This window comes from Penicillium cosmopolitanum (assembly GCF_028827165.1).
Source record: "Penicillium cosmopolitanum strain IBT 29677 chromosome Unknown utg000003l:1.0-3747932.0:1.0-3751027.0, whole genome shotgun sequence".
Lineage (NCBI taxonomy): Eukaryota > Fungi > Ascomycota > Eurotiomycetes > Eurotiales > Aspergillaceae > Penicillium > Penicillium cosmopolitanum.
In genome coordinates, this window is record NW_026622673.1 from 1,888,389 (window position 1) to 1,910,865 (window position 22,477).

At 48.0% G+C, this 22,477-nt stretch overlaps 11 protein-coding genes across 11 annotated transcripts; 8 read left to right on the top strand and 3 right to left on the bottom strand.

Annotated features, from left to right (window-relative positions):
- Positions 1–246: 246 nt before the first annotated feature.
- On the top strand, positions 247–800 carry N7509_000749 (uncharacterized protein; the record flags this gene model as incomplete). The annotated part of the gene is made up of 2 exons (XM_056625386.1): positions 247–284; positions 467–800. 2 exons carry the CDS (start codon positions 247–249, stop codon positions 798–800), a joined length of 372 nt encoding a protein of 123 aa, XP_056493968.1.
- Positions 801–2,199: 1,399 nt separating this feature from the next.
- On the top strand, positions 2,200–2,727 carry N7509_000750 (uncharacterized protein; the record flags this gene model as incomplete). The annotated part of the gene is made up of 1 exon (XM_056625387.1): positions 2,200–2,727. One exon carries the CDS (start codon positions 2,200–2,202, stop codon positions 2,725–2,727), a length of 528 nt encoding a protein of 175 aa, XP_056493969.1.
- A 261-nt stretch (positions 2,728–2,988) lies between these two features.
- On the bottom strand, positions 2,989–4,783 carry N7509_000751 (FAD-dependent oxidoreductase; the record flags this gene model as incomplete). Its single annotated transcript, XM_056625388.1, has 6 exons — positions 2,989–3,256; positions 3,322–3,627; positions 3,702–3,825; positions 3,892–4,335; positions 4,407–4,564; positions 4,632–4,783. The coding sequence occupies 6 exons, from the start codon at positions 4,781–4,783 to the stop codon at positions 2,989–2,991; spliced, it is 1,452 nt and encodes a 483-aa protein (XP_056493970.1).
- Positions 4,784–5,018: 235 nt separating this feature from the next.
- On the top strand, positions 5,019–7,490 carry N7509_000752 (fungal specific transcription factor domain-containing protein; the record flags this gene model as incomplete). Its single annotated transcript, XM_056625389.1, has 2 exons — positions 5,019–5,968; positions 6,026–7,490. The coding sequence occupies 2 exons, from the start codon at positions 5,019–5,021 to the stop codon at positions 7,488–7,490; spliced, it is 2,415 nt and encodes an 804-aa protein (XP_056493971.1).
- A 444-nt stretch (positions 7,491–7,934) lies between these two features.
- N7509_000753 (acyl-CoA dehydrogenase family protein) lies at positions 7,935–9,557 on the bottom strand (the record flags this gene model as incomplete). Its single annotated transcript, XM_056625390.1, has 7 exons — positions 7,935–8,389; positions 8,452–8,541; positions 8,591–8,839; positions 8,902–9,079; positions 9,128–9,153; positions 9,206–9,311; positions 9,378–9,557. The coding sequence occupies 7 exons, from the start codon at positions 9,555–9,557 to the stop codon at positions 7,935–7,937; spliced, it is 1,284 nt and encodes a 427-aa protein (XP_056493972.1).
- Positions 9,558–9,904: 347 nt separating this feature from the next.
- On the top strand, positions 9,905–10,930 carry N7509_000754 (SDR family NAD(P)-dependent oxidoreductase; the record flags this gene model as incomplete). The annotated part of the gene is made up of 3 exons (XM_056625391.1): positions 9,905–9,995; positions 10,057–10,615; positions 10,657–10,930. Coding segments are annotated over 3 exons (924 nt in total), but the record flags the coding sequence as incomplete, so codon positions are not given.
- A 226-nt stretch (positions 10,931–11,156) lies between these two features.
- Positions 11,157–13,558, top strand: N7509_000755 (uncharacterized protein; the record flags this gene model as incomplete). Its single annotated transcript, XM_056625392.1, has 4 exons — positions 11,157–11,293; positions 11,453–11,575; positions 11,783–12,860; positions 12,914–13,558. 4 exons carry the CDS (start codon positions 11,157–11,159, stop codon positions 13,556–13,558), a joined length of 1,983 nt encoding a protein of 660 aa, XP_056493974.1.
- A 925-nt stretch (positions 13,559–14,483) lies between these two features.
- Positions 14,484–16,449, top strand: N7509_000756 (uncharacterized protein; the record flags this gene model as incomplete). Its single annotated transcript, XM_056625393.1, has 9 exons — positions 14,484–14,546; positions 14,612–14,689; positions 14,747–14,953; positions 15,020–15,034; positions 15,090–15,119; positions 15,271–15,307; positions 15,352–16,031; positions 16,083–16,265; positions 16,318–16,449. 9 exons carry the CDS (start codon positions 14,484–14,486, stop codon positions 16,447–16,449), a joined length of 1,425 nt encoding a protein of 474 aa, XP_056493975.1.
- Positions 16,450–17,222: 773 nt separating this feature from the next.
- On the bottom strand, positions 17,223–18,146 carry N7509_000757 (uncharacterized protein; the record flags this gene model as incomplete). Its single annotated transcript, XM_056625394.1, has 1 exon — positions 17,223–18,146. The coding sequence occupies one exon, from the start codon at positions 18,144–18,146 to the stop codon at positions 17,223–17,225; it is 924 nt and encodes a 307-aa protein (XP_056493976.1).
- A 452-nt stretch (positions 18,147–18,598) lies between these two features.
- On the top strand, positions 18,599–20,802 carry N7509_000758 (NRPS-like protein biosynthetic cluster; the record flags this gene model as incomplete). Its single annotated transcript, XM_056625395.1, has 11 exons — positions 18,599–18,838; positions 18,895–18,947; positions 19,000–19,177; positions 19,231–19,461; positions 19,516–19,519; positions 19,582–19,682; positions 19,734–19,868; positions 19,928–19,982; positions 20,036–20,219; positions 20,284–20,424; positions 20,484–20,802. 11 exons carry the CDS (start codon positions 18,599–18,601, stop codon positions 20,800–20,802), a joined length of 1,641 nt encoding a protein of 546 aa, XP_056493977.1.
- A 347-nt stretch (positions 20,803–21,149) lies between these two features.
- N7509_000759 (CaiB/BaiF CoA transferase family protein) lies at positions 21,150–22,313 on the top strand (the record flags this gene model as incomplete). Its single annotated transcript, XM_056625396.1, has 1 exon — positions 21,150–22,313. The coding sequence occupies one exon, from the start codon at positions 21,150–21,152 to the stop codon at positions 22,311–22,313; it is 1,164 nt and encodes a 387-aa protein (XP_056493978.1).
- Positions 22,314–22,477: the final 164 nt, after the last annotated feature.

Consider the following 22,477-nt stretch of genomic DNA (forward strand, 5'->3'; position numbering starts at 1 on the left):
CTGAAAAAAAGACTGCATAGCCGATACCCCACTTCAACTTAAATATCGTCCAACCGCCCTTCCACCACATATCTTGATATATTCGACTCGTCAATATTTTAGTCATCATTAAGATCGTACCATAAGGGGGCCTTTCGTCCTAATATCCATCTTTAGATGCAGACCTGACCGTGGCAGTCCAAGAGAAAGGCCATATTCGCCCGTCAGACAATGAACGAACCAAAGAGAGAATTAAATGCGTCCGAAATGGAGCTTGCTAGAAGGGTATATGATGAAAATCGCATGTATGTTCAGATCGCACCCGGCATGAAAAACCAGATATATCGATGCGGACTTCTCCCAAAAAAGACACTTGATGGGAGTAATATATACGTTCAATAACCGGTTCAAAGAACTATTATAAAGAGTAAGCCCACGCAGCCTAATATCTATAGAGAGGCTACCTAATCAATCCACACAAAAATAGCTCACGAACCAACACCCCGAGGGGAAGTATCATCATCCACCGAGACGACGAGGACCCAAATCCGGGCAACTGTGTAACATTCATTCACCCCGCTTATGGCTCTGAGATCGAATACAGGGGCGAGAAGGATGCCGATTATCATGCTAGCATATCGCTCTCCAAACTTCACTCTGGCATCAAATCTTGCGGATTCTGTGCTGTGCTGTATGAAGGCGTTCAATCAAAACGATACATGTGGATACTATCCTGGGCAAGATTCCAGTGGTTAAACTCCCACTCCAGCGACGGCATAACATACAAGAAAGAAGGAAATCTGTGGATGCACGAATATTAAGAAGAAATCACAAGTACAAAAGAATTTGACGAGAGCGAAATTAATGCCTGGATCTCATTCCCGAAGGGCAACCGTTATGTCAAGCTTCATCTGACCGCCGAGCCTCACCCATCCCCAAGCTCAAAGTTCCGAAGACCGTTGATAGATATTGAATACTATACTTCCATAGGTGAGGAAAGAACCTCTATCATTCTCATAGGTGGCTAATATCCTGACTTCCCAGTTAAACCAAATGGGTGGGCAGCATTTGGAGGAGGCTCTCATATATCCCCAGATCTCTTTGATGATGGTCTCCTTAAAGTGAAGAGTTGGATAGAACACTGCATCGACAACCATGAGATATGCCATTTTTCAAATCAACTATTACCCCGGGTGGGACACCTAGGTTCACCACCACCACCATCATCAGAAGCTCAGAGCCCCAAAAGTGTATGGCGCAGCTCTTTGTCCAGCTGGATAAGAAGGATTCGGAGAGGAAAGGCAGCAATTTCGTCAAGACTAGAAGGTCCAGCGAGGTTACTACATATCACCCTGGAATTCAAGCAGGAGCTACTTTCGGTAAAATTGGTGGAGGTTAATCCAACGCAATCTTATCAATATGTCGCATTGAGCCACTGCTGGAAGTTTTCTTTCCCCTTGAAAACGACAACGAAGAATATCCGGGCTCTTAAATCAAATATCCCATTAAGTTAAATGTCTCCTGTGCTTCATGAAGCCATCGTATTGGCTGCTGCATTGCAACACGAGTATGTTTGGATTGATTCTCTGTGTATCATCCAAGATGATAAAAAGGACTGGGAAAAGGAGGCGCCGAAGATGGGCTCTGTATACAGCCACGCCACTGTTGTCTTGCAGCACATGGGAGTAACCTGGGCATTGAGAAAATCCCCCCCTGTTGAAATATTGGACCCAACAAGACCAGGTAATAGCCCAACCTTCGCCCGAGAGATGATAGACCATAAGGTCTTCTTTTCAGCCCCAGAGAATCCAAACTCATAGTTCGGATGGGGCTGGTGCTTGCAAGAGAGATTCTTTGCACCCAGGATCGTACACTTTGGTGGAGCCGGGGAAGAATTGTACTTTGAATGTAATTCAGGAATGGAGTGTGAATGCGCACATATAAGCGAGGGGCAATTGCAACCTAAATGCCAGGATTCCCACGGCATTACTAGACGTCCAACATCCAATAGACTACAGCTTCGCCTACGATAAACTATGGAAAGACTATATAGACGTGTGTGAGGACTACACATCAAGAGGTCTAGCTTTTGCTACAGACGCATTGCCCGCAGTCTCTAGTCTGATGAGGTTTTTCGCTCCATACCTGGGGTCGTATTATGCAGGTCTGTGGGAGAAACATCTAATCCCGAGCCTTGGCTGGGAAGTCCTCTGCACCCCCATGTCAAAGCGAACTGAGTCTTATGTCGCACCGTCGTTTTCATGGGCCTCTAGGACCGGACCCGTTATTTGGTACTGGGTATACGACAACGAAAGCAAAATGCCCACGTCCGAAACCTATCATTTTGCTCAAGTGGTAGATGTTTCCTGCACACCTGCCACTAATGATCCATTTGGACAGATTGTAATGGGTCATATTACTCTTCGTGGATTTGCAACCCAAATGACGATTGAGTCAACCGACATCAATGCTCCTGATTGGAGATTGATAATGACAAAAGAAGGAGTGGAGGAGTGCTATGTTACATTGGACACGATCCAGGATCTGGATGAAATGGAGCTGAACTCAAGTGTCATTTGTCTTGATATAATGAGAGACAAGAAGGGCGCAGATTATGTACCATTCATTTCTGGTCTTGTTCTCCTTCTGGTAGCGAGTCGACCTGGTTGCTATCGTCGGATTGGATTCTCGACGATGAAAGCCGAGCATTTTGAGGACTCCATAATTTGTGACATTAAGATCATATAAGGCTATTTCGCATCTAGTCTTCTTATGATACCATTGTATGTAATTTCACCGAACAGCCCTTTTCTCTTTATGACATATGCCTCGTCACAGCACCCAAAAGAGAACAAAAATGAGGTGGAACTGGGGACTAATTTTACTGTTCGTGGCAGTGCAACGAATACAGAACTAAGGATAGACTATCCGTTCCCGATGAAGACCCAAAGAACACGCAGAAAAGATAAAAAATGGCTAGGCAGGTAGTCAAACTTTTACCTTTGAAGGTTAAAGACGTCCCTTAACCGGTAAAATCGCAGCATCTCTTGGGTCAGCTGGCGGAAGCTCAGGAAGAGGGAGTCTCAAATTCTTCGCAACCTCCCTCGCAGCCCAGAAGCCCGTCACAAAAGCCAGCGCCAGTCCACCCGCGTATCCCAAATTGCTGAAGCCACCAGCGTCAACGCCTGCAACAAGAAGCCCAGGAATGCGCACTTTATCCGAAGTTAGGGCGTGTCCCTCTTTGTCGATCTTTATCCCACCATATGTGAATGTGATCCTGGGGGTATCGTCAGTATTCCTGGGTTACAAGCGAGAAATTCCAAGCGTGGGTAGTATCCTTACGAGGGTTGGACTTCAATCGCGTAAAATGGGCCCTCGCCTTCTACCAAAGGTGCCGGAGGCACCGGACCAACAGGAGCGTCAAGACCCTGTCCAGCATCCTTGTCGCGGACTACCTTTTTGTACTGCGTAATTGTTCGCCTAGCCCCGACGCTGTCGACTCCCCATCCCGCGAGAATTTGAACAAGGCCATCCAGGGTAGACGCGGTCCCAACATTACAGCCATGCTCGCGGGCTTTTTGGAGGCGATCTATATCGCCGGCGTTGGGGAATAACGCGGATACGCAGTGCTGCAGGCGGATTTTCTCGCTACAGAGAGAGGATGGTGTGTTAGCGCGGAAACACATCACAATAAAAGAGACGAAGGTTAAAGGGAGACAGACTTGAAGATCAAGAAACCCCGTCGCTTCTCTTGTTTTGCGAGGTATTGGTTGACGATCTCGTCGCCGGTAGTCTCATCCGCGAAGCGGCGACCGGCTTGGTTAAGCAGGAGACAATATTTACTTTCTGTAAATTGTCAGATATACCATAGCTAGTACAGTATAAGCTGAATCGAATGTGTGCTCAACTCACGATATTGCGCTAGCGGAAGATAGTCCTTGGGGTCTACCTGGTCTGCTCGAAGAGGTGCGGCCATAAGATGTCCGTAATAGGTGTTCATACCCCTGCTTGTTGCTGCGCCAACTCCGACGGCGAGATTAAGGCCATCGCCGACGGAGCCTTTATTGGAACGGACGAAGATGTTATCCGCACCCTGGCCGAGGTATTGTGCTGTTAAGCTAGACGATCCTTGGAACCCGCCGGTCGCTATAACAACGGTCTTTGCTGTGACCTGGCAGTGTGAGCCCTCGCGACGAACAATTGCACCCTTGATGCGAGATCCCGAAACACCCGGGCACTCCTGAAGAAGTTTGACAACGGTAGTGCTTGTCCAAATCTCTGAACCGGTATTGCTCGACTCGATTCGTTTACGATGGAGATTGTGCAGGTGGGGGACTTTAATTGGGAAACCGATCCCTATGGACATGGATGAATTAGCATAAGCCAGGGCAACGGTGAGAAAGGAATGAATTATTATAATTATTTACCAATTGTCATGATCCCGTCAAATCGTGGTGCTGTAGGGACTTCCTTTTCGCGCATCCATTGCACGGCAGATAAATAATCGGCCAACCATGCACGCTGGAGTTCTGGATCTCCATCAGGAACCCAGGACCTCAATTTCTCATAGGTCTGGGGGCCCCAACTGGTGCTGACGTTAGTGAATTGAAATACGACGAAAAACTAATAGACCTCGAATGGGGGACACATACAACATCCCTGCGGAGTAGTTCGATGATCCGCCCACGTTATTCTGTTTCTCAACCACTAAAACTCGAGCTCCAGCTTGGGCTGCGAAGGAAGCGCAGGCCATGCCTGACATTCCTCCTCCGCATACGAGCACGTCAACGTCTATGGAATCCATGATGAGTGTATATGCGATTGCGTGCGAGACTTTCTATAATAGAAATACTCGGCATTTCGATCCATTTATACTGCTTGTTATTCACAGCTTTGGAGAGAAGGATCATCCGGTGTATAAATTAAATTACCGGTGCATCCATGAATCCACTTCGATGCTCCCTCCGCCCCACAAAACGTTTCCCCGCATTTTTTCAACGGCAAATTCCTTCTTGACACGCCATCTGCATGATCATGCCATGTCGTCTCCCGGATACGGAGATGAGAAATCGCAGGGACGTCCTCGACTGGCGGCTGCTCCGGCCTGCGAAGCATGTCGCAGGCTGAAGGTATTCCCCGTCTTTCTGCCCCCGCCCATCAAGCCATCGCTAACGACTCAGATGAAATGCACCCGAGCAGCCGAAGCACGCGAGAACCCCTTATCCGATCCCCTGTCTGAGCCATGCGACAGGTGTAAACGGACCGATCGCCCCTGCAAAACCCCCGAGTCACGACCGCTAGGTAGGAGGCGCGGAGCTTTGGGCCGGTATCGCGGGCTCGAAAAGGCATACCGAAAGCTGCAGGCGGAGGCGAAAAAGGCTAACATTCCACATGACCTCGATGAAAGGTTTGATACGATCCCTTTACACTCCGCCGAGGAAGAGCTGGGATTCGATTCTTTCTTGGTGGATGAACCGTCCGATCATCCTCAAATTAACACGACAACCGACGTGCCGGCGATCCCCGGAACGCCGGTTCTCGGTCCAGAAGTGAGAAGGCCTAGGACGGCGATTCAGGATGAGAATCATGGAGACGCGGAAGATCACAATACACCGACACACGAACCAATGAGTAATCCGCTTGCCCTGCTGGCGTACGCATCTGATGCCGCCCAAGCAGCGGAAGCAAGATCAACTTCCGTGAATACATTACCCAGTCCATCATCCAGGAGGCAAACAGGTCCCAGAAAAGGGGAAAGCGAGGGGCACCGATTACTCCACCGACCGGGATATGTTTCTTTGGGACTGCAGTTGGACCGAGCAAGTCTCGTGCAGGGTCTGGATGGCTTGTTGGCCTGCCTTGACGCAGGGCATCAGTCTCTCGACTACTTTAAGCGAACAAGTGTTCGTCAGCGCGACGTTGGGCCGGACTTAGATCCGGTCGAGCTGGGGCTCGTTACTATGGATGAAGCGAACTACCTGTTCCCAATGTAGGTGCCCGGGATTCATCAAAACTTGAGGTATAGCTAATTCAAGCCTTGTCTTAGATATTTCACACGGCTGCACCCAATTAACGGAATACTTGACCCAATGCTCCACACCCCAGAATTTGTGCGCGCTCGATCTTCGCTGCTGTTTACCTGGATTCTTACCCTAACAGCTCTATTTGAAAATAACTGTGCTCCAATTGCAGAGCGCCTGCGATTGCACGGCGAAAAGCTATCGAGATACGTGCATTCTTGCGGGCTCAAGTCTGTCGAAATCGTGCAAGGATACTATATCTCGCTCCTGTCTGCTACTCCGGCCAAGACCCTGGCTGAAGAGCGCTCCTGGCTCTACACAATGTATGCCATTGGCGTTGCGACAGACTTGGGCATGGACCAGGAAGCTGAACATGATCGGTCTGAATTATCGGAAGAGCAGGATGATCAGGGCCTGCAATCGCCATTCGCAGGATCAAAGGGGAGAACTCGACAATCAATAGCAGGAACTTTACCTGAAAATACTGTTTACGAACAGCGACTGCTTCGCAATCGCGAAAGAACCTGGCTAAGAATCCTCTTGTGGGACCGAGCAAACAGCGCTGCTTGCGGTCGCATTCAAAGCTTTCCAGAGACAAATTTGACTCGGGCGGTTGAAACATGGTGGTTACATCCGCTGGCGGATATGACGGACAAATATACTAGTGCATTCATCTGTCTACGGAGGGCACTTGCTTCGCTGCAAGTGGATTTGAAAAATAGATCGCAGGACCCTCATTCCGATCCACATTGGCGCCGAGAACTGGTCGACGCCTCTCTCCACCCCTGGTGCAATGAATGGCTCTCTGACCGGGACTATGGCTTCTCTACTCCATCACCCGAGCAAGTCTCAATGATTTTCCTCCGCTACGTTTACGAGCATGGACGCCTTTGGACCCTGTCAGTAGCATTGAGTGACTTGACCTCGCGTGCGCAGGACCTAGATGCTATCCGACAAGACTGTTTCGAAATCGCAATCAATTGCTGCGAAACGGCCGTGCGCGACTTGGATAAGATCGGAGAACCATTATATTGCATGTTGGCGCCTACATGGGCGATGATATCTTACGCAGCCGTTCTAACCCTGAAAATATTTCCCGCATTATATGGTCCTCGCACGGGCAGTGACTTGGAGCTGCTTGCCTTATTGAGCCAGGTAGCTTTGCAACTCCAGCGCGCCGGTACCACGCCACCGCACCGCTTCGGTATCGCAGCGCTATTGGGACAACATCTTATGATGATTCTTCGGGCTAGAGCTGTTGGTATTGGTGATGCCGCTTCATCACAGGTCCAGGATCATGGTATTCGTCACGGCCACGGAATGGCTGAATGGCAACCTGTGCAGCCTCAAATAGCGCATAGAAGTCCTCTTGTTTCGGATTGGGATCCGTTTCTGACACCGGCTATATCTGATCAGAATGATTTCGGACCCGATGGGTTCAATGATTTTTTTCGCGAGATCTTTGGGCCTGGGTTTGGGGATTTGGTTTAAAATATAGATAGAGAGCCGATTTATATGTGACAATAGCTTATGTTCATCGGCATATCTCACCTGGGCAGATAGCAGCTTCGGCGGACATTTCAACCGGTTGTGAGTCCGGTGCATTAAAATAGACACCGAATCAGGGGGCTGTGTTTCCGATCTGCCACTGGCTAAACAGTTACCCCCGAGGATAGTATGTGATAAAATACTAGACAATCATGTCACTCGCATCATCACCGGTCTTGAAAATTTTCTCTCCATTCTACCGTGTTAATTTCACCGTCACAAGCCTTGGAAAGGATAGAATATAAATGGAAGAAACGGATGATGTGACTGGTGAATATTTCTGACTATGGAACACATATCTCAAAGATTCTCGGCGTTCAAAAATTTGACCTTCGAAGTGATCTACTAGGTATACAGCATCCCTGTACAATATGCAGATCAGTCGACCTACAAGTTGGCCAACCGCTTCTGCTGCTTCGCAATCATATCCAACAAAATCTCCTCACTTCCACCACTAACAACGAGCACTCTAACATCGCGACTAATCTGCTCCACACGCGATCCCTGCCCACCACGAGAATACCCCAGTCCGCCAAAAACCTGCTGCGTCTCCCTGGAAACCTTCTCGAGATGATGCGCAGCCTGGACCTTAAGCATAGCGGCCAGCGGCGAGAATTCCAAACTCGGCATCCGCACAGACCGGAAGACTAGCTGTTCCATATAGGCCTGAGTCGGTTCAAGCCGGTTCGCCATTTTTGAAAATTTCTGCCGGATCACTTGGTTCTCAAAGAGCGGTTTGCCAAATGTCTTTCGTTTCAGCGCGTGTCGGTAGGCGTCTTCGTATGCGACTCGGGATAGGCGAAGAGCGGTTATTCCTACCCAGAGGCGTTCGTGGGCAAATGCTAAAACAGGCACAGATGGTTAGATTGTTGGCTGAACTGGTAGATTCTGCGTAGGATCATACTTGACATGATGATTTCGAAGCCTTGATTCTCTTTTCCGAGCATGTTCTCTGCTGGGACGACGACATCGTCTAATTCCATGAATGTAGACCCTAAAGATTACACATTATCAGTCACCAGAGACTCTCAAACTTTTCAAACCGTGTTTTGCCTCACCACTCGAGCTCACACCCGAATTCTCCATCTTGCGCCTCGAGATTCCCTTGCTGTTCAACGGGACGATGAAAACCGAGATGCCCTTCGCAGTCGGCGGTCCCGTGCGAGCTGCAATAAGTCCAACATCTGCCTTCTGGCCTTGGGTAACCCATTTCTTTTCTCCGTTTATTATCCAGGACCTTCCGTCGGCTGACTTCGTTGCGATCGTGGTAAGACCAGCGACATCGGATCCGACTGAGATAGTTGGTTAGCGTGGGTTGGCAGAGGCAGGGTCGGGATTTTTCCAGACAACGTACTTGCTGGCTCTGTGACACCTAGACAGTGTCTTTGTTCGCCTCGTAGGAGAGGGGCCAAAAACTTCCTCTTTTGCTCTGGTGTTGCGTAGTGGTGGAGTGGTGGGCCGCCAACGGCTGCGCCTCCGTTGATACCCCAGACTGTCCCAAGGTATCCACAGCGGGCCATTTCATCGATAATCTGGGGTTTGTTAGCTTTATAATCGAAAAGAAAATAGAAATCACTCACAATGGCGTCGTGAAATTCGTCCCACTCTAAAAGTATTGTGAGTCACCAAGTAACTACTAAATGTAATAGTTTGCTCACCATCCATGCTGAGACCAGCTGGCAGATTCACACCCGAAAGATAATCCTTCGGGAGAGGAAAAGCCGACACTGCAAGAAACCCTAGTGAGGCATGTCTTTTGAATGCCTATAAAATAGTGAGTAACGGGTATGACGGCGTAGCACCACCTGGGCAGTGAGGGGTTTTTCATACCTCAAGAGGGATTTCTCCAGCTTTCTCCCACTCTTCGACATTGGGTGCAATGTACTTGTCCACGTATTCACGAACAAATCGCTGAAGCCGGTGGTGGCTGGGCTTGTAAAATGGGTGGTCGTCCTGCTTGTGCCATGCTGGGTCCGCACCGGGAATTTCGGAGGTGAGAGCGGAAGTCATGTTCAAGTTGAAAAGAAATAAAATATAAACTCAGCCTTCAATTTGGAAAGAGTGATGATATAGCAGTATATGGCCCAAGGGCGCAAAATATAAATAGCAGAAGTACACAGGTACAAATTCATCGAGACCTACGTCCTGGCCTCGGCCTTGGGGATCGGAAAATTGGGGCCAATGTCAAAATTCCGAACAAATTGGCAACCTCGGGAATCGCATCCGAGGATTATAGAGTTATGCGTACTCAGTTTGTATAAATAGAGAGAGATAACAGGAGGGTTTATCCTCTGAAATCTCGCTCTAAAATCTTGAATCCATGTTTCTCGTTCTTCATAATGGCTGAGAGATTGCAGCAAATTCATCAACAGCTGGAACCTAGTGATCCAGTCACCGGCCCCGATCGCGTAGACGGACAGGTAGTTATAATCACTGGGGGTGCTCAAGGTACGTCTTTTACGCGTTTCAGAATTCGTTATATGAATATACTAACACTTTATTTGGGAAGGAATCGGAAAGGCCACCGCTTTGCTATTAGCCCAAAAAGGAGCAAAAGTAGCTATCAATGATTTGGACCGAGAAAAAGCAGACGAGGTTGTAAGGCAGATCCGTCAACTCCAAGGTCAAGCGGCAGCTTTCCCTGGAAACGTACTGGATGATAATTTCCCTCGACTGTTGGTGAACAGCGTACTGCAGAAATGGGGCAAGATCAACTGCTTGATTAACAATGCCGGTATGCCCTTGATAGCCGGAATATGTGAGAAATTTGGGTCTGACTTGCTGGAAGGTTTTTGCCACGATAGTGCGATCCATAAAATGGACGATGACAAGTTCGACATCATTATGAAAATTCATAACTACGTTCCGTTCCGTATCGCGCGAGCACTTTCGGAACACTGGATGGACCCAGCGAACAAAGCCATGCCAAAGACAATTGTCAATGTGTCTTCTACATCTGGCCTGCATGGCTCAATGGGACAGATTAACTACGCAACAGCCAAAGCCGGTGTTCTAGGGCTCACAAAAACCATAGCTGCGGAATGGGGCCGGTCAGTGCAACCAATGATGTCGCTTGCCATCCGCGATACTGATTTTCCGTCGTTTTCAGATATAATGTTCGGGCCAACGCAGTGGCTTATGGCTGGATCGATACACGCATTACGCGCCCGCCGACCGAGTCGGAGGCGATGACGCTTGGAGGTCAAGCTATCAGACTCGGGATCCCAGAAAATGCGAAAAAATGGCGAGATGTCTCTGATATCCCGCTAGGTCGGCCTGGGTCGGCGGATGAGGCTGCGCGGGTGATACTATTCCTGGCGAGTCCACTGTCTTCGTATGTGACTGGCACTTGTATTGAGTGCACTGGGGGACGCTTCATGTAAATGATCTTAAATTAAGAGAAAGTTAATGAAATCATGGCAAGTAGTAGTTGAGAGTGAGTCTCACGACTAGTAGGATCTACCAGCTCTCTCCACACCGGTGTATTTCCCTATTATTTAATACACCGGTCTCCCCGCACTATGGCACCGGAACACTTTGCCGAGACAAGAGTGTATCTGGGGTGCCAGGATTCATGTTAACTTCGTTTTACTAACTCCTTATTCTATCATGGAGCAATCTGTCGACGCGAGCAATGTATTTTACCGTCCAGAATCGGCCGATTCCTCCCGCAGCCCGATTGACCATGTCGCTTCGCCTTCGCGAACAACAAACGGGAAGCGACTAAAATATATCGGGAAAGCATGGTATGTTTTTTTATGCCCCGAAGTAATCTGGAAACATTTTGTGCCCAGGTGGAGGTCAAGTTAACACTCTCCTAGTCAAGATTGCCAGCGTCGCAAAGTGAAGGTGCGACTCCCCATTCTATCCCTGTTGCTTTTATCAAAGACTTTCTCACACCCCAGCGCCCAGTGTTCCGGGGAGGAGCCCTGTCGCAATTGTCGCGATAGAGGGCAGGAATGCACATACATGCCTCAGACCCGGCGAGGCAGGAAGCAAGGGACGAAAAGGAACCTTTCAAGTGGGAGGTATGCCCCTTTCTTATCGCTCAATTTGGCATGCTGCCAAAGATACTAATTGACCAACATAGCGAGAGGAAACAACAGGGAACCGAACCAAGTGAGAGACAATCCTCGAGAAGTCCTCCCACCAGTGGCATAAATTTTGATTTCTGGTTTGTCCTCTTCACCGGACCCTTGATTGGTGTGCGTGCGCCTGATTTTTCGTTTTAACAGCAAACCACCCTTGCCCGGCACCACCACAAGGAGCGATCCGTCTGGGGACTGGAATGATGAAGCCGATGCGTACGATATACAGGAATCCCGCCCGAGGAGTGTTTCGTTGTCCTCTCAGCTTCTATGTCTGCGCGAACTCACGCAGCCACAAGACAAGGGTCGAAAATGCGCTCCCGCTGGACGAAAGACGCATGAGGCGCCAGTGTTCTCGGTAGAGCTTCCTCGCCCTGGCAGATTACATGCATTATTAGATGTGTACTTTCGTGATCTGGACTCTTTCTTCCCATTCATCAAGCGCGATGGAACCCAGGCCCAGATCGAAACAATACTGCACAGCCTGGGTCATTCCGACAATCAGCATATTGTCGATGTGAAGTTAGGGGAGTACTCGATAATTGCCCTTCTTTGCAACATGCTAGCTATCGCAGAGTCCTTTTGCGCAGATCGACCCTGGTCATATGAAATACGTCCTGGATGGTCCCTGTTTCTCCGAGGCCGCAAATTGATTCAGCACTGCTCATCACTGAAGCATATTGACATTCACATTATTCAATACCATGCCCTCAGCTCCGAATACCTGATGGAGTCTGAACTACTCCAAGAAGCATCAAGAGCTATTTCGAACGCAGCTCAGCTTGCCATGCGGACCCGACTCAACGAAGAAAGAGTCTGGAACGCTCTTCCCGAACAGGAAATCCAGAACCGGAAGAGACTGTGGTGGACAATATTTTTCCTTGACCGCAAAATTTCACAGCGAACAGGAAGTCCATATGTCATTCGCGACACTGAAATAGCGTTGTCCGAGTTCTCTCAGCACTCAAATACGAGAACAGATCGCTATATGCAGATTTTAATTGATCTTGGCAAACTATGGTCTCTGATCTGGGATACGTTCTTTGCCGCTGTTGCGCTAAAACCTCAAGACTGGAAGGAAGTGGAACTTATGGATACTCGCATTCTAATCGTCCAGAGAGAGCTGGCAAGCGAGCTGACATGGGACACAGATCTCCTCAAACGAGTGTATTTGGAGCAACACGAATCAGAGCCTTACATCCGCCGGCGGCTCGCCATTTTTATTGTACGATGACCTATTCCCTAGTGTTCATTGAAAGTTGCTAATAAAGAGCGTAGAGATTGAATCTTTTACGCCTGACGATCCGGCAGAATCCAATTCAGAAGCGTCAGGACACCCGAGGCCACAGCATTTGTGTCTCGCTCGCATCGATGACTGTGGATGCCATTGCTGCCTTTACCAATAGCTGTCCTAGTGTTATCCCTTGTGGATTCTTCTTCAGCACTGCGTTACTGGAGTGTATCTATCATCTCATCTTGGCTATGCGTGCAACTCCAACGGAGAAGGAACATGAAACCAGCATCCAGTCCTTCCAGCTTGCCTATCATCTACTCGATAGGTTCTCGCAAGCTCTGGATACAGCCAAGCGAGCCCTTCGAGCCCTGAACTCTGTGGTTTCCCTGGCTGCCATAACGAACTCACACTCCCTCGAAGGTCGAAGCCCTGATCTCGAAGCAGAAGAGAATAGTACCATAGATCTGGGCTTCGGTGTCCCCGAGACCATAGACTTTTTTGACCCTATGTCGTGGCAAATTGATGACATTCCGTTGGATGTAGTGGCACTGGTTTCTTCTATGGGCGAAACGGGAGACAATAATGCAAATGAGGCTGTTGCGAATGGAATCTCTGAACAGTCTCCAGCTCCTGATTTGTGTCTTTGGAATTGTGAATACGGCATTGATCCTAGCTCTATCAACCTATAACCTTGGAATACTATATTCAAGCTGGTCAACAAAAGTCCTAATTGCTTGTATTTTGTGTAACTCGGTTAGTCTATATATACAATTTATCGTATTTCAGACGTTCCTTTAAGCCTTTAGTGGATAACCTAATATCGGGCAAAAGCCAGAATCCACGATAGCAATATCAGTGCTATTCTTTTTGGGGATATCGGTTACTCAGAAATCAATTTCGCAGCAATTCGGAATTTGATCATGGAAGCAGACTTACCAAGGCAGAGAAACTACTACTAGTGCTAGTACTATATTCCGAACCCAGAGTCAAATTTCCGAGGTGACGGGAAGTGTCATATTACAGTTTGAGGGTCAGCGTGGCGAGTGCCCACACCCGCGGATATCGAACAGTGAAATGAAATGAGAGTACCTCACTATGATCAATTTTCCGGCAAATGGGGGTTGATATAATGTCTTACTTTGCCACAAGTATCCGACATTCTCGAAGGCCCCTGGCAAGTATAATTGCCACCTGGCATTCTCACAATCCTCAGCTTTGAAAAAGCTTTATACTAGGGAATATCTATACTAATTACCTAGTCCTAGCAAGCTATAGGAAACTTGAAAATAGTATAAGGGGTTCATAAACAATTTAGTAATGCCATATAGTTCTACCGGGGGTAGTTCGGTACACCATGACCCGGGCCGGCAGATTGAATTAATCCCCGTATTGCCCCCGTGGAGTCCTAGCTTTTTGATAATCCTATGAGAGCATCGGGATAGATATGAGGCTTTCATGACCTCAATTAGAGGAATTTTACTGGGCCTTTAGTCCTACCCCGGAATCTACCCGCATATACGATTAGCACGAATTTGTATAAAGGTGTAGGTAATCATCCGGAGTAGTGGACTTTGCTAACTAATTCACGGCCAAACACAGCATTCCATTGCGACGATGTTTGACGAATACATACAGAGCAAATTCCTTCGCCATTTGGCAAGGTTTAGTTGCTCCGTTGTGAGAATGCCTTGTTTCAATTCGCACGATGCCGTGTTCCGTGGCGACTGATACGATATCCACAGGGGTTTTTGATTGAGGGCTACCAGGCCGGCGTTCTGGGAGGAGTCCAAGAGACTAAACCATTTTTGGATGCAATTGGAGTAAGTCGGCGTCCAAAACTCCCCTGTTTTCAATGAGTATAGGCTAACATCTCCTAGCACCCCGGGGGCACGGAGACAATACCCTTAATTGCTTCTTCCAGTACACTAGCGGCGGCATTCGTGTCATGTCTTGTCATGATAATCGGCATGCCACTCGGTCGGCGGAACTGCATTATCATCGGTAATATCTTGATCACGGTAGGGGGTGTCATACAGGCGGCGTCCTATTCCGTCCCACAAATTATTGTTGCCCGTGTGCTTTGCGTATGTAGCTCACTCGGCTCCTTTCATTGCCCATGTGGTTACAAAAAATACTGACATTTACCCCAGGGTGCTGGAATTGCAGTATGCTAATCCTATCATAAATGATTACTCGTGCACTCAATACTAACGTTGACAGTTCATTACATGCAACGTGCCCATGTATATGGTAGGCGACCATTAATTTCCACGCTCTCTCTCTTTCTTCCATGCTAATGAGAGCAGTCTGAAATGAGCATTGAAGCTCGAGAGAGAGGCCCAGAAGTAGCAATTAACTGCTCAGCTTTATTGCTAGGAGTAGCTCTCTCATACTGGGTCAGTTTCGGTTTTACACGAATGACAAATCAGATTTCTTGGGTGAGTTTTTTCCTCGTAAATGCCGATAATTGCCATTCTCACAGAATCTATCCAGAGATTCCCTATTGCAATGCAGTCTATATTTTCCATACTTTCTGGTACCAGCATGTTCTTCCTCCCAGACACCCCTAGGTGGTACTATATACGCGATCGCACAGACGAGGGAGATCAAACTCTGTCACGACTATACGGTGTATACCGGAAAGGAATGCCGAGCTATGGTGATATTCCAGAGATTCAAGACATGAAATCAACCATAATGGTCAGCCTTAGGGTCGAAGAAGAATCGGAAAACAAGCTCACGTTCTTGAGTATCATCTGGGACAACACCCCTCTCCGAGTTGGCCGGCGCATCCGTATCTCCTTCATTATCCTGGGGATCCAGCAGTCGATGGGAATCAATATCATGGTTTATTACATGACTCGGATTTTCTCGGAAATTGGTCTTTCCGGTTTTATGGCCTCTCTTATTGCCGCACTGGCGTTGACAGTGCAGTGGATGGGCTCATGGGTTTGTATTCCTACGATAGAGCGCATCGGGCGGCGGAGAATTATGATGTTGACGGGGTCGGTCCAAACATTTTGCCTGCTGATTTTTGTGGTGTTGAACATGATCGAGAACAAAACAGATGCTACGCGCTGGGCAGCTGCGATGATCCTATTCCCCTATTTATTCTTCTATGGCTGGGGATGGGTGGGGTGCCCCTGGCTTTATGGACCCGAGGTATGTAAGTTCTGGTTAATTTCGTGAAAGCTTGTTAATATCGGTCCATAGATTGCACCTTTGAGATACCGCCACATTGGCTCCGCAGCCGGACTTCTGGGCGTATGGGTATTTACGTTTATCACGGTCTTCGCTGGCGGAATTGCGTTGAAAACGGTTGGGGCCCGGATCTGGATCTGGCCACTGATTTTCAACGTCATAGCAGTCATTTTTGTTTACTTTATGTGCCCGGATGTGAGTATTGCATTTCCTTGGCTTTTATCTGCTCTGCTGACATTGGCTCTAGCCTACTGGCAAGACGCTTGAAGAAATTGACCAGCTGTTTGCTAAAGATGGCGCGCTGCTTGACCGTCTCAACCAATCAGATACCGAAAAGGAATGTGTGAATGAGGTAGAGAACAGCGCATCAGATGCTTGAGACGACATGTATCCAGACGAATCTTTGATCATATGTTCTGGACCTCGAAGTGCTTGCATTCGATTCCCTTAGTGAGAAAAATCTTATAATTGAGTACCTTTATAACATTGACCCTGAGGTTGGTGGTGCCTGAGGTGTTGGGTTGAGTCATACTACGCCAGTGTTGATAGTCCTAATTAAATCCGTCTGTCGTCCATATTCCGATAATTATCTTCATATTGCAACACTCTTGTCCTTTTTAAAACCCTTTTGAAGTGTTTGGGGTGCCCTCTGATCATCTACCAGCTCCCTGCCCCTCCCTCGCGAAATATGCAAGGGGTAAGGGTAAAGGGGTTGATTGGTGAAAATGTCGCGTCGTGTCGCGTCGTCAACGCGTTTTGATGGAAGCACAGGACGGTAGCACGTTTCCGTTTAGATTAGCGAGTGGGGTCGTTCTCTCTCGCCAAATTGACGTTTCTTTTTAGTGAGAAAGAACTTTAGAAGGGACTTCAAGTTTTAGAGTCGACGTTTTTATATCCATGGATTGAAATCGCACTGAATGTGAGTTTGCTTTGTGGGACACATAGCCATGGCATTGCATGGCTTCGATCTGAAAGAGCACTGAGATTTCTATACGATACTATTCGATCATAAATTTCCCTTTATCTGTCTGTTTTCTAAGCGGATTACTCCCTAGTAACAATTAGTAAATGCAAAGTTTCACCATAAGTATAGGATATGGCGTCTAAGTTGTACTGACCTCCTGGATACAAGTTGCTACAAGCTCACCATTCTTAGTCCACATTTGTTGCTGGACTAGACCGCGACCGTTCCCTGCCCAACCGCTCCGTATCTCCCAAAAGTAACCACTCGTCGGCTCGGAAGTTTTCCATATCATGAAAATATATGGTATGGTCCAAGCTAACCATCATAGATACCCTCGACTCACCACCGGCTCTATCTTCCGGGGATTCTAGATGTGGTCGTCGAATCTCGGTGTGTTTTTCAGTTGATGTTGAAAGACCGTTTGGCGAAGGGTGGAACTCGGATATTGGCGTCTCCACAAATTGCCAGATCTCATGGCTATGAGGCACGCCGGCAAGGAAATAGCTATCTGACATAAAGGCCAGTGCTGCTTGGTGGACTTGAAGACTAGCTGATGGCGACAACGTATCGTTGGATTTGATCCATTGATGGAAGCGTTTATCAGCCGGTCGACGCAGTCCGCCCTTGTCCAATACGCCCACACTTCTATTGACGAAAGGAGGCTTTATCTCGTCTCCGTATGTGGACCTATCCTCTGGTACCGGGATACCTGGAGGCATTGAGGAGGCGTGCTGAATGTTTTCTTTTCCCTTTTCCGCATTTCGCTTCTTGGTAAAACTAACAGTGCAAATGAAAATCGGTCTTGTTCCCTGTAAAGCACGCACTGATCTGGTACAAAAGCCCTTTCCATCGCGCAGCCTTTCTACATGGTAGAACACGGGATCCTTCGAGTTCCCCGCGTATATGAATGAGCCATGTAGGGAGTTTGCGACAAATTCCCCTGGTACGGTCTGTTGGGAAGCACTGAGGCTCTGCGCAACCGCGAACCCCCCAAATATTCCATGCGCTCCGGGTCGCCAAAAAGGGGAGATATTTGTGAACACGTCGGCTTTGGCGTCTGGAATGCGAGCAGTACTGACCTGCTTCTCAATTATTGACAGTGGGCAATGCATTGACATGGTTTATATTTGCAATGGGAATGGCGGTCGTAATTCGTTGGAGTAGGCTGCGAAACTTTCTATCATTATTAATTAGCACAATAACGCCAACTAAACTTAAAAACAGAGAAGGTCAAAATAATTCCGTTACACCACATTATCTGGACGCTCCTCGGGGCTGGCGGCCCGGTCGATTAATGTAGAGTCCGGGAATGATGACCTCGGAGATCAACCAAACGGAATTTTAAGCTCCGCACTACTATCCCTGATTCCCGTTATTTCTCCGTTATAGGTTAAAATTAACCGAAAATGCGCGACGCTATGTTGGTCACTGTAACAAGTGCTAGTAAAGAAATTCATATCAGGTCCTTAGGGTGATCTAAAAGGCCCTCTTGAATGTGGGAGAGCTTTCATAGTCTACCTTTCACACCACTATCGCCACATTGCAGCTACTCAAACTATTCGCTATGGCCCCCACAGTCTCGGATATGACGGTACATTTCCGTCACGACAGATCTGTTACTCAGATGATGTTAGAGAACACTGCAAATGTCGATCCCAACAAAGTCATTAGTGAGGATATCCTAACGGGTAAAACTATCACGTATGAAACTTTGCGCGGGGAGGCATTTAAGGCCGCCTGGGCATTCAGACATCGTCTCGGACTCAAGGTCGGAGATACTGTTACTATTATTGGGAGAAGTTGCGTAAGTTTGGCCCTTGGGTAGTATTTTTTAGGATATTTCCTGACAGGCAAATATAGGTGGATTATATTATCGCAACGCATGCTATTTGGGCAGCCGGTGGGGTTGTCAGGTTAATTTTGACTTTCCATACCTGCGTTGTCAAATTCACTAACCATTTACAGTACAATCAACCACTCCTCATCTGCAAAAGAGATTGCACATGCTGTCAAGGTCATCAAGCCCCATTTCTTCATTGTAGATGGTATATACCAGAGGAAGCTGCGCGAAGCTCTCACTCTAGCACAGCATAGTGAGGTGACGATTTCGACAATGGTTTCTAGATTGGATGGCCACCTTCTGGTAAGATGGATACCCTACTACCTTAATTCATGGCTAGTTTCTGACCATTATAGTTCCCCAACGACTTCCTCACCTGGGAATCAAAGCGCGTGGAGCCTGAAGCCTACGTTCTGGACGGGCAAGATGCACGAACCAGATGTGCGGCGTTAGTCCTGTCTAGCGGAACCACTGGCCTCCCCAAGGCTGTCATGTTGTCACATTATAACTTGACTGGTATCTGTGAAGCACTGCGTGGGCATAACCCTGATAACTGGAGAGAGTCTATGAGAGAAGTGTTTTTCCCGGTATGTAACCTCCCGTACTCCAAATTGACAAAGAGACTCTACTAACTTGCTTAGCCGCGTAAGTGATGCTGCAAACTAAATGAAAACAAATCCGTTTTCGTGCTAATTTGGTACTCGTAGTGTCGCATATCTACGGTCTTTATGTCTGCGCATTGATGGGTCCGTGGCTGGGGTACTATGTGTGTATGGTGCCTCAGTTCGAATTGGATACGTACTGCCGGGTCGGTCTTCTCTTCGAAATATTATCTTCACTCACTGATGTTCTCTGATAGCTTATGCATGAAAAACATGCAACACTAGCACGACTTGTGCCACCGGTTGCTGTCATGCTGGCTGAGAATCCTATTGTTGACAACTATCAATATCCTAATCTCGAGTATTTTTCCTGCTCAGCAGCACCATTGAAGGTATGCTCCTAGCAGTTTCCAGGTTGACGTAATTTGAGCATTCATTAAATTTGTCACAGCCAGCAGTTGCGTCGAAGCTACGAAATCGGTTTCCTTTGGTTAGCCTGTGTCAAAGTAGGCTTCTGGTACCCAGCTTACAGAATGATTTAATTGACTCTGAATTATAGCGTACGGCTGCACCGAACTATCCTCTTGCATTGCACAAAGTGGTGTGAGAGACAAGGATGCTCCTCTAGTTGCCGCGGGCACTCTACTTGCCAATGTCAAGATCCAATTCCTAGATGAGCAAGGCAAAGAGGTGCCAGCTGGCCAGCCAGGAGAGATTGTGGTTTCCACACCCACCATCATGCTGTCAGTATTTTACTACAACCCCTTCCCACACTAGTATATGTCTTCTGACTCATGTTTGCAAAAGAGGGTACAAAGACAACGATGAAGGAACACGTGAGAGCATGCACGGGCCGGAATGGTACAAAACAGGAGATCTCGGATACCTGGACGACAAGGGCTACTTGATAATTGTCGACCGACTGAAAGATGTCATCAAATACAAAGGGTATATCCTCAGACCGCAAACCTCGGAAATATACTTTAAAATGCTAATTCTGCATTCAGCTTCCAGATCAGCCCCACCGAACTTGAGGAGATTATCGGAAGGCACCCCATGGTGAAAGACTCTGGAGTGACTTCAATCTGGGACGATGCGGAGGGCACTGAGATTCCTCTTGCGTTTGTTGTGCCCCAAGAATCAACTTCATCAATTGATAGAGAGAGGATGGCAATGGAAGTGCAAAATCTTGTGGCGGGAGAAGTAGCAGGCTACAAGAAGTTGAGAGGAGGCGTGTGGTTTATTGATCAATTGCCTCGAAACCCGACAGGGAAAATGCTGCGACGGGAGCTACGCAAAAAGGCGGCATCGAAGGCACAGCTTTAGCCGTAATTATATTAGCGAGGTCACCTTTATGCAGGGTCGCTATTAGAGTATCTGATGTCTCAGAAGACCGGCATATCATACTAGTGGTTAGCAATAGTTACATTTACAAACCAAATTTGATATTAGTAAGGGAAAACATATTGATGCCGAGTTTATTCTATTAATCCGGGACACGGGCATTATTTAAAAATTCCGTAAAAAATATTCCGTGAGCGACTGCCAGTGTGGACATCGCTGCTAACTACTAGTTATATAACAACCTTGGAAGAAGACGGTGCCCGGACAGAACAGCAAACATCATTGAAGCAATTACCTAGCACGCTGAAGGGATTTAACCACAGATAAGAATGCCCGCCCTCGATGGAATCCGAGTTCTAGAGCTCGCAGGCCTAGCCCCTGGGCCCTTTGCTGGCATGATGCTGGCTGACAACGGGGCAAGCGTAATACGCATCGACCGAGTCAATCCGCCTCATCAACCTAGTCCCGACGTTCTTATTCGGAATAAATCATCTATTCAGATAGACCTGAAGAGTACTCCTGGAAAAGATCTCTTTCTGCGCCTAGTCAAAGAGGCAGACGTCCTAATCGACCCTTTTCGACCGGGAGTTCTCGAAAAACTCGGCCTTGATCCAACCAACACGTTGCTGAAACTCAACCCTCGTCTTATTGTCGCCCAACTGACGGGATTTCGACGCGATGGAAAGTACGCGAAAATGGCTGGCCACGACATCAATTATCTCGCCGTGTCTGGTGTCCTTTCCATGCTGGGTCCCTCACCGCGTCTTCCGCCAGACGGTCGCGCGCTTCCTCCGACGCCGCCGGGCAACATTCTTGGTGATTTTGCAGCTGGAGGGCACATGTGTGTTACCGGTATCATGATGGCGCTCTTTTCTCGGTCGCAGACTGGGAAGGGTCAAATTGTGCACGCTAACATGGTGGACGGAGCGAATTACCTTGCAACTATGCCGAGAATCTCGACTAAAATCCCCGGCCAATGGGATCAGCCTCGTGGCGAGAACCTGTCCGATGGAGGTTGCCCGTACTATAACGTCTACGAGTGCAAGGACGATGGCAACTATATGGCCGTTGCCGGGCTTGAACCCCAATTCTTTTCGGAGTTGGTGAAGAGATTGGGATTAAGTGACCGATCCTGGGTAGTCAATAGGGACGATCGGAAGTTTTGGCCTAATATTCGGGACGCGTTTCAGAAAAAATTCCGAGAGAAGGAACGCAAGGAATGGGAGAAAATATTTGATGGCAGCGATGCCTGTGTCACACCTGTGTTCACCCATGCGGAACTGGAAGCCGCCGGATACGAACAACGCCCTGGCGTGACACTGACAGGGACACCGGCCTTGGATGGAGGTCCAAGATCAGGTTGGGATGTTGAGGTTTTGGGACTCGGCGAGGGTGGCGAGGAGGCATTATGGAAGTGGATGGGCTGGCAGCAGGGAAAGCATTACGAGCAAGTCAACGGGGGGTTGCAAATCAAGAATATATCTAGACTTTAGATGGCACAGTAGTACCTAGCATAATTTCTGTTGAAACCAGTGATGCGTCGTGCATATAAATTAGTCTCTCTGTGTCCTTTGTCGTCCATAGTTATTCTCTGCTTCCTTAAACCAATTCTGCTCTGTAGCATCAAATTTTCGGAACATTCTATCTAGCGACTCGA